The sequence below is a fragment of the Condylostylus longicornis genome, unplaced genomic scaffold (assembly GCF_029603195.1).
Source record: "Condylostylus longicornis isolate FDR11 unplaced genomic scaffold, ASM2960319v2 ptg000039l, whole genome shotgun sequence".
NCBI classification, from domain to species: domain Eukaryota; kingdom Metazoa; phylum Arthropoda; class Insecta; order Diptera; family Dolichopodidae; genus Condylostylus; species Condylostylus longicornis.
In genome coordinates, this window is record NW_026578008.1 from 1,511,878 (window position 1) to 1,521,801 (window position 9,924).

General features: G+C 27.0%; 3 protein-coding genes across 3 annotated transcripts; 2 read left to right on the forward strand and 1 right to left on the reverse strand.

Annotated features, from left to right (window-relative positions):
• Positions 1-686: 686 nt before the first annotated feature.
• Positions 687-1,709, reverse strand: LOC129609473 (translocon-associated protein subunit gamma). The gene is made up of 2 exons (XM_055521390.1): positions 1,462-1,709; positions 687-1,282 (listed from the first exon to the last, which is right to left on the reverse strand). Exons 1-2 carry the CDS (start codon positions 1,610-1,612, stop codon positions 855-857), a joined length of 579 nt encoding a protein of 192 aa, XP_055377365.1. The 5' UTR covers positions 1,613-1,709; the 3' UTR covers positions 687-854.
• A 714-nt stretch (positions 1,710-2,423) lies between these two features.
• LOC129609420 (enoyl-CoA delta isomerase 1, mitochondrial) lies at positions 2,424-5,786 on the forward strand. Its single transcript, XM_055521323.1, has 5 exons — positions 2,424-2,571; positions 4,445-4,696; positions 4,766-4,912; positions 4,975-5,126; positions 5,199-5,786. Exons 2-5 carry the CDS (start codon positions 4,466-4,468, stop codon positions 5,509-5,511), a joined length of 843 nt encoding a protein of 280 aa, XP_055377298.1. The 5' UTR covers positions 2,424-2,571; positions 4,445-4,465; the 3' UTR covers positions 5,512-5,786.
• On the forward strand, positions 2,682-4,433 carry LOC129609458 (splicing factor ESS-2 homolog). The gene is given in 1 exon segment (XM_055521371.1): positions 2,682-4,433. A coding segment is annotated over 1 exon segment (1,569 nt). The 3' UTR covers positions 4,251-4,433.
• Positions 5,787-9,924: the final 4,138 nt, after the last annotated feature.

Genomic DNA, 9,924 nt, shown 5'->3' on the forward strand with positions numbered 1-9,924 from the left:
GGTTGTGCTATGTAAAATCAATTGTGTAGAATAATCCCTCAATGATCTCAAAAAAGTTCTTTAAAAAACGACCTGACATCATGTTTCAAATGTTTTTCAAGAAATTTAAAGTAAAAATTATTGTATGAAGCATAGAAAAAAAAAATTGGTAATTAAACACGACTTCAAAATTGAAGTTATAGGTATCATGTATTTAAAAATTCAGTGAAAATTTCGATGCAGTCTTCATCAACTTGTGAGTTACAATTTCTGAATTGTACAGGAACATAGTATTATAATATACTGTTGTAACACTGAAGCTCCGGAGAAGAACGTAAAATTACATTGCCTGCAAATCCTCTTTTTACAATATATGGTAAATATCTGATATGATTTGTGCAGATTTCTGAATTAATTGCAATTATTACATGGTTGAAGCTAAAAAATAGAAATAAATGAATTTGGTGGCAAGAAACCTGCCGTTCTAGTTGGGGAAATCAAATAATTTTTAACAATAAATATTTTTGGGTACCATTATGTACGATTGAATAAATTAGATTCAAATTAAAAGTTCACTTTCATTAAGATTGTAGACGTTTTGGCATTAATTTGATCAAACCGAACTTGGTAACTCAAAACAATTTTGAACGACACTATTTACTTTTAGCTAATTGTAAATTAAAAAATTACAAAGGTAAATTATTACTTTTTTTTTTAATAAAAAAACAAATCTTTATTTCTACTTAACCGGTAATTTCAAAAAAATTTCTTACAAAAAGAGAAATTGTTCACATTAAAATCATTTTTAGTTGATTCCAAAATCATAAGTTTAATTGTAAATAAATTAAAGTATGTAATATAATCCACTTTTAGACTTAATTATATGATGTTGTTCCTGTTGATAGTAGAGCTAATAGTCCACTTGATGCCCCAACAGATATCATGTAATTGAAGGTGGGTGATGAATTTTTGAAAACAAAGAAACTAATTCCAATTATCATTGTTAAAAACAATGCATTGTTATAAAATATTGAAAATGTTGTAGCTTCATAATCAGCTACTTCATTTTTTTTCCATAATACACGTTCATCCTTTTCCTTTCTTGTCATTTTTTTATCATCAGCCAATGATCTCATTACTTCTCTAGTAACTGCATCTTCGCGTTTAAGAGCAACTTTATGTTTTAGCGAAAATTTTGTGTTTCTATATGCCATAGCCATCAAATAAGTGCTAATGCATGTTACAATTCCAAAAAATACGGCACTTGAAAGTAAGTCCATATTGTGGATTCTCCAGAAGAGCCCTGGAATATAAATTTGAATATTAACATGCTAATTTAAAATATACAGAAAACGACTTTAAAGTTGCTTAAAAACATTTAAAAATATTGAGAGTGTTGATAAATGTAGATGTAATATTTACCCATTATAATATTACATATTATTTTAAACTTTCTAATTGTCAACGTGTCAGACTACTTACAAATTGGAATGGCTGATACAATAAATGCATTTCCATAAAACAAAGCTGATGATTTTGTGCTAACATTACGACTAAAATCTTGTAATAATAATTCTTCTTCTTTTGTGAATCCAGATGCTCCAACTTTTTGTGTTTTTGTTTGTCCACCCATTTTAAAAATTCAAAAAATAAATAGCACTTTAAAAAAAATCACAAGTTCACTTCACACCAACTGATATCAGAATCGGAAAGGTTAATAAAGTGTTGGGTTGTTTAAAGCAAAGCAAAAAAAACTTCGAAGTAATGTCAAAAATGACATTCGGTGGATTGTCGTTATGACGTGGAGCTGCGTTGGAGAAAACCAGTAAACCTATAAATATTGTAAAAAAAGTTTTTTGGGTTTGAGGCTTGAGTCTTGACATAACAAAAATATCAGTATTTCAAATAAAGTATTTTTATCAGCCGTGGATTGAATCTAAATATAATAAAGAAGATGTGTGATATATATATGGTTTGACAATCACTTCCCACAAAAAATGTCATTCAGCCCATTAAAATTAAATAGCTGGATTATATATTTCTGGAAAGTGAGCTTAAAACATTAGAACAATCAAATAGAATTTAAAATTTTGTACGGATTTTCACTGTACTTAAATGTCTTAAAATGACGTGCACCACTTTTGACGGTCACTTCCCGCAAATATATGATCGAGCCGTTTAATTTTAATGGGCTGTATAACATTTTTGTATGATATGTCTGTCAAACGTTTCAATCCTTATTAACATTCATGACTTAATTCGTAAAGTTCGCGTTTTGAAAAACGTAAAAACTGAAGTTTTATGTATGGTAAATTGGATTTTTGGATAGTTATCGTGGTTGGAATATGAAAATTTTGCCTGGCAACATCCTCTTCCAATAAAAAGATAAACCACAAAACATCTAAAATCGGAAGAAATAGTTGTCAGTTCTATACTGATAAACTTTGACAGCTGGTTGTCAATCCGTGGGTAACGTAGTTCAAACGACTTTGGCGATAATTTTTTAATTTAGCATTTTATTTTTTATTTTTAATTTTATGATTAGTAGAAGCAGCAGTTTTTTAAATCTACCATTTATATTTGTTTTTTAAGGTAAATAAATAATTAATACAAAATTTAAATCACGAAGCTTAGTGTTTCAAACTAGGAAATACCCTAAATAAAAACTGAACTTTGAACTGCGTCACAAATTGTATACATATATGTATGTATATGAATCAACCACAACGTATATCGGAATCTTACCAGGAACTCAGTATTTCACATTAAAATACATAATATAATCAATGGAGAACAAGCCAGGAGCTAGAGCCTTATTGGCAATGCAAAATATGAAGAACGAAATAATTGATTTCAAAAAACCAAAACAAGTTATCAAAAAAACAAAAAAGAAAATTCTTACAGAGGAACAATATATTCAAGAAATGGGTAGAATAATTCAAAGAGATTTTTTTCCAGATTTGGAAAAACTGGTGGCTCAAAATCAATATTTAGAAGCAAAAGAAAAAAATGATATTTATAAGCTTAGAGAGCTGTATGAAAAATATAGTCATGGAAATTTAACACAATCTCGAAGAACTGCAAATGAAAGTCCAGCTACATTCGAAACACCTTTTGTAAATCCTAATAGCACACCATTACCAAATGATAGAGATACTCCTCGTTCAAACAGCTCTGTTAAAAGTAATGAAAATGTTACTGGTGATAATACAATTGGTGATAACCATAGTCTTGACACTTTTTTAAACAACTTTACTAGTGAAGATAATCAAAGTTTTCAAGAAATTATGGAAAAAGCTGAAGAAAAATTAAAACAAAAGTTTGCAGTTTTATACAATGCTGAAAAAATGTCTGCAATTGAATTTGAAAAGAAGTTGGCTTTGCCAGCGATAGAGAAACAATTTGGTGAGAAATCCGGTGGGGAAATTGATACTTGGAGATACACAAATAAAAATACAGTTATGTATATTCCTGACGGAGTAGATTTCACAAAAGCTGAAAAATTGGAATTTGCAAAACGTAAACCAGCTGTTGTACATTCCAACACTAGGCTAAAACCAAATTTCAAGAATCCATTGCCACCTGGTAATGATGCAGCACCAAACAGTCGTTTAACTATTGAAAAAGTTGATATAGATGGAAATATAGTCAAAAAGCCGGAAAACCCTAATAGTAAATACGATTTTGTTAGAACACCATCCCCAAATCCAAGTGATATGGGAAGTCCCTTAATGACATGGGGAGAAATCGAAGGTACACCTTTTAGATTAGACGGTAGTGATACACCGATTTGTTCTATACCTGGGCCGTCATTTCGAATAAAAGAAACACCTAGAAGAGAGTGTATCGCACATGAACTAGCAGAAAAAGCAGGAGAACGTTTAAGAAATCAAAAACAAAATGCATTTGAAGCGGCCAAACGTAATATAAGTTCACCCTATATAAAATCTGTAATAGATAGGAAATTAGCTATGTCTCCTGCAGCTAGAAAATTAGCCGCATCATCTAAAGTCAGGTTAAGAACTTCTCTTTTGACTCCCCGAAGTACGAAAACCCCAGATTCTTCAAGAAGAATACATAAAACAAGTACAACTCCCATTATTGTTAGGAAAGCTCCAATAACTACACCTACATCACTCAGTAAATCAAAAGAGTTAATAGTTGAGGACCAAGCGGATCAAAGTATGGATATTTTAAGTTCACCAGAAAGTGATTTAACTTCCAATCTTTTACAAATTCCTAAAAGAACGAAAGCTTCAGATTTCTTTTAATGTAATTTACAATATTTATAAGAGGATTCTAATAAAATTTAGACATGTTGATTAAATTCAGACTATGTATTCCTTCTTGAATATCAAATACAGGGCAATTTTATTTTTAAATTAAGCGTCAAATTTTAAATTCTTATTTCTAAAAATCTTACATATTAAAAAAAATTCTTAACAGAGTGTACTTCTTTTAACAGTCTTAACAGTTTTGTTTGAAAATGCGTTCCTTACTGGTAACATTAACTAAAAATATTGCTCGAGTTGGTGCTCGCCATAATAGCTCTGCAGCTGGTTTAACTATTCTCGATATCAATGATAAGAATGGAATAGCAACACTAACTCTCAATCGCCCACCAGTTAATGGCCTTAATTTAGATTTATTAACAGCAATAAATGATTCATTAAGTAACGTTGAAGATAACAGGTGCAAAGGAATGATTTTAACTTCTGTAAGTGCGGGAAATAATTTTTGTAAGCACAAAATTATTTTTATAAATTTAAATTTACAACCTTTTCAGTCTAGTAAAACGGTTTTTTCTGCTGGTCTTGATATTATGGAAATGTATAAACCGGATCAAGAGAGGCTGAAAAAATTCTGGAGCACATTACAAGAAGTTTGGCTAAAATTATATGGTTCAGGATTTCCCACAGCAGTTGCTATTAATGTAATAAAATGTTTAAAATTAAAAACTAGAAGATAATCTTAAATATACAAAATTATATATAGGGTCATGCTCCAGCTGGTGGATGTTTGTTATCACTTTGTTGTGAATATCGCGTTATGTTGCCAAATTTTACAATTGGTCTAAATGAAACACAATTAGGGATTGTTGCACCAAAATGGTTTATGGCATCAATGAAAAATGTTTTGCCTAGTCGGTAAGTTTCTGATTTTAAAAGAAAATGGACTGTTTTTAAAAATATAAAATGTTTGTGATTTTTTTTTTTTAGAATTGCTGAAATGGCATTAACACAAGGTAAAATGTTTACTACTGATGAAGCCTTAAATATTGGTTTAGTTGATGATGTTGTTAATAATAAAGAAGAAGCGATAGCAAAGTGTGAAGAATTTATTGGAAGATTTAAAAAAATTAATCCTGTTGCAAGAGCATTAACAAAACAAGCATTTAGAAGTAAAGATCTAACAGAACTTGAAGATACAAAAGAACAAGATTTGCAAACATTTTTATTCTTTGTTAATCAGCCAAAGGTTCAAAAAGGTTTAGAGATTTATATGGAAAGCTTGAAAAAGAAAGGAAAATAACTTCGTTTTTTTCATTTAAAAAAAAAATATAATAAAATTTTTCAAATAAGTGCACAATGTACATATACCTTAACAAAAAAATACTGAAAGAAACTTTTATGTTTTACACATAGAGTTTCGAATTTATATATTATGCATTTATATTGATTGAAATTAGAATGTAAGTGCAAAAGTAGTTTTGAATATTTTCGTACTGAATACTATTTAAAAAAATCATTTTATAATTTCAAAGTACATATGTAATAAAATACTATACAATTTTTTTTATACAAGTAGTTTTTGATCATGTATTTATTAAAGTTGGTCAATAACATTGAGGCTGGTCTCAAGGATATTGACCAACATTATACTATTATATAGCCGATAAGCATTTATATCTATTCCTGTTCTATCTCTTCTGTTATTTGTTACTGTCGTTTTTTTCAGGAAGAAGAATAAATAGATAAAGTGGAGAAACTCCAAAAATTGTTATTTAAGTCTACAAAAATAATAATCTGTAGAAACACAAAGTTATCTCAAAAATTTATGCAAGCGCTTTTTTTTAAAAGAAGTTGACAGAAATTAAGTAATCATTCAAATTATGAATCTCTTAAAGAATAATTAAGATACACGAAAAAGCGCATCGTTTTATGGAAAACAAATGGCCTTTGCCAAATTAATTAGTCAAGTTGACTACCTCAGCAAATTTAATTGCTAATTTTACTAGATATTTCAAGTATAACAATGTACTTATGTACATACAAAATTCTTATTTTCCTTATTTTAATATCAAAACTAATTCAATGCTTAAATAAATTAAAAATTTTTAAATGGGGCTTAGTGATTGTAAAATAAGTAAATGTTTACACAAATTATAATAAAACGTTCTTTCAAAATATGTATAAAAAAATTAAAATAAATATAAAGAAGATATCACTGAATATTTTTGATATTATTGAATTAATAAAATGATTAAATTTTGAATTTGAAATTTTCACAATGGTCAATGTTTGCATTTAAATAAAAGCATTTATGTTTATTATTTATGTAAATTATTTTAGAAGCAATCATCCATATACAGACATTGATATTGAAAATGTAGTACTCATTCTTAAGAGTCAAGGTGAACAATAGTTGTTATTTATTTGTTAGAATGGTAGCACAAAAGTAAACAGTTTTATCATTTATTAGAATTCTTTTAATTTAAAGAAAATATTTACTTAATTAATTCTAAGTGATTTAAAAAATTATTTGCGAATTTTTAAATTTTTTTTGATAAATAGTTTGATTAATTTTTCTGTATTTAATTATTTCTATTTTTTTAATACATCAAATATTATAATAGGTTATATTCGATAGAAATAATTCTATAAGTGGATAACCACTGGACATCTTTGCCTTAAAGTTCGTTCTCCTTATAAGATATAAGGGAATATTGGTTAATATTTTTATATTTTCAAGAGATCAAATGAATTTTAATCACATTATTTACAATTGAAATTCCTCATGTTCCTCTTCAGTAATTCATCCCACATAGAGGCTTCCTTGTTCTGATGCAGCATTGATTTTGCTAATAACCTATGTGATAAGAAACATAATAGTATGCATGAATTTTTTTTAGACGAGAAAACTTTAAATACACTTATTGAGCATTTTCCTCCTCTGCTAAAAAAATTTTCAAGGATAATTAGAAAAAATAATGAAATATTAAAATAAATAATAACAAAGAACATAAAGGGGATCATTCCAAGCGAAAACTGGCGAAATTATATTTTTAAATTTATGTTTGTTTAGAACCTTGAACCAATCAAATGAATTTTTCAAAATTTTTACTCATTAATATTGTTTATTTTTATTGTTTTAATTGTTGGACTTTGATCAGTCAGTCAGACCCTAATGTTTATTTTTTTAAGAATTTTATGACGAAAATTTTTTGTTATAGATTCTGATATTCTCTGTGAATACCAATAGGTATGTATTTATAAATTCAAAGAAAAATAGTTTAATGACTCTTTTATAGAGAAAGAAGATTTAAAAATATCATAAGATTTGCCTATAAATTTCCACTAAAAAATAGATGTTGCATATACACTACAAAAACTGTGGAAATTTTTAGAAATATCTAAAAGGAGTGGAAAGTTTTAAAAATAGTAAAATAATAAAAAAAATTAAAATTTTTAACTAAAATTTGAAATATTATTTTCATTATTTTCCATAAATGCGTATATGGATATAACACTACTTTACTGTATTTAAAAAGTACATACATACATACATACATATGTATACGAATTTAGGTTTCGAATTGATATGCATACACATATAGACGATCTATTGCCTAAACAAATCATAAATTATTAAATAGAACATTGCCTAGGATTTACCTTGTGTATTATATCAGTGAATATAAAGTAAATTATTTATGTATGCACTAAGCATATAGAGTAACATGAGTTCAAAATATATGCATATATCTATGCCTACATGTAATGTATATCTTATACAGTATGTAATATGTATTGCTACATAATTCAGCGACCACAATTCGTTGGATTAATCTAATTCATTGGCAATTATCAGATAGTATATTAATCAAGCATATTGCTATAAAACACAAATATTAATTAACGATAATATTAAAAATAATTTAGGGTATTAATAATAGAATTATAACAGTAATTGCTGAATTGAAAAACTCATATATAAAATACCTACGCAGGTATATAATTATATAGATAATCTAAATTTACATTAATTATTTCAAATTATTTTTCAAACATGTCTCGTAAATACATACATTCAATCATACATGATATAGAAGTATTTAGCATTTATTTAGAAATTTGTTTATGCTGTTTTCAAAAATAGAAGCAAATAGAAGAAGAAAGAAGGAAAAATTGCGAGACTTTGGACTTTTTATTTTGATATATGTATGTACTTAGGTACTACGTACATAATATGTACGTATGTGTATATTTTTTTATCCAAATATGTAAATACTTTAGTATGTTTGTATTTACATTGTAGAAAATCATGGAATTATAAATTTTGGTTAACGTTTTGAATTTTAAATTTAATGGCGATTGTTTTCTTTGATTTTGATAATTTATTTAATTTTAATATTTTTATAAATTAATTATTTAATGTCCTTTTTACAAGAAGAATAAGAAAAGTTTGCTTCAAACGTGCGGCAAGGTTTTGCTTGCATTTTCTAATAAAAATTTTAAAAAGTGATCAAATTTAAAATCGCAATAGTAAAAAAGAAAAAAAATTGTTTTAAACTAAAAATATGAAATAGGAGCAATATTTTGATTGGAAAAATTTCCGGATCTCTTCTCCCTCCTTCATTAGAATCAGTTCGAGCTTTTCAGAAACCAGCCAAGGTCCTTAGCATTTATATTTGCTAGGTTCGTAACCCGACGAAAAAAGTAGTAACCAAGAAATGTCTGCCTGGTATTTGTCAACGCCGAACACGATCATAGTAGGTTGATCACCGTTTCCTTTTCTTCCTCGTCACTATAGCTCCCACAGAGATTATTTTTAATAAACAAATAAAGAAGAATGTCAAATATGATTTATTAACGTGTTTTATCCCTTTACTTAAGTTATTATCTCTAATTTCTATATTTTCTCTCTTAAAAGTACCTATGTATGTACTTATGATTTCTTATAATGAATCGCAGCAGTAATACAATCTACTGGATGATCTTCAATTTCCATTTTTGTTTACATATACATAAATACCTCAAAGAAAAACGGTATACCTAAATATTATATTCTCTGTTTTTCGCGTTTTTTTTGTTTTTTTTTTCTTTTTTATAACATATGTTGTTTTTATATATTAACAACTTTAGCAAATTTTCTGTTCTTATTTTTTTCTTATACTTCTATTTAATTATTCGTGTTTTTTTTTTGCTAAACAATACTATCTACCAAACATTTACACACGCGCACACACACATTTTACCATAAAATCTTGATAAGCTTAACTATCAATTCACAATTCACAATATATTTATTATTGTAATTACAAATTTAATTTGTTCAAAAAAGAAACTTTAAATTATATTCAGCTATCTAATATAATGAAATGTCATCACATTCATATCATCAACAATTTATTTTGTCAGCAATTAACTTAAGTTAGCAAATAATATTCTACTTAATATAAAGTAATAAACATATATCTACATATTTACAAATATTTATGATATTTAATGGAGCATGCCAATGTATTAGTATCATGTTATTAAAATGTATGTATAATATGCTTAATGTAAAATCATTATAAACCTCCGATAGAGCCACTGATAAATATAATAACATGCTATAGTGTTATATGTACATATTCTGTATTTATTAATTTAATATTGTATTTGTTTATGGGAATAATAATATAAATAATATATGTATATATAGAGTACATATGTACAT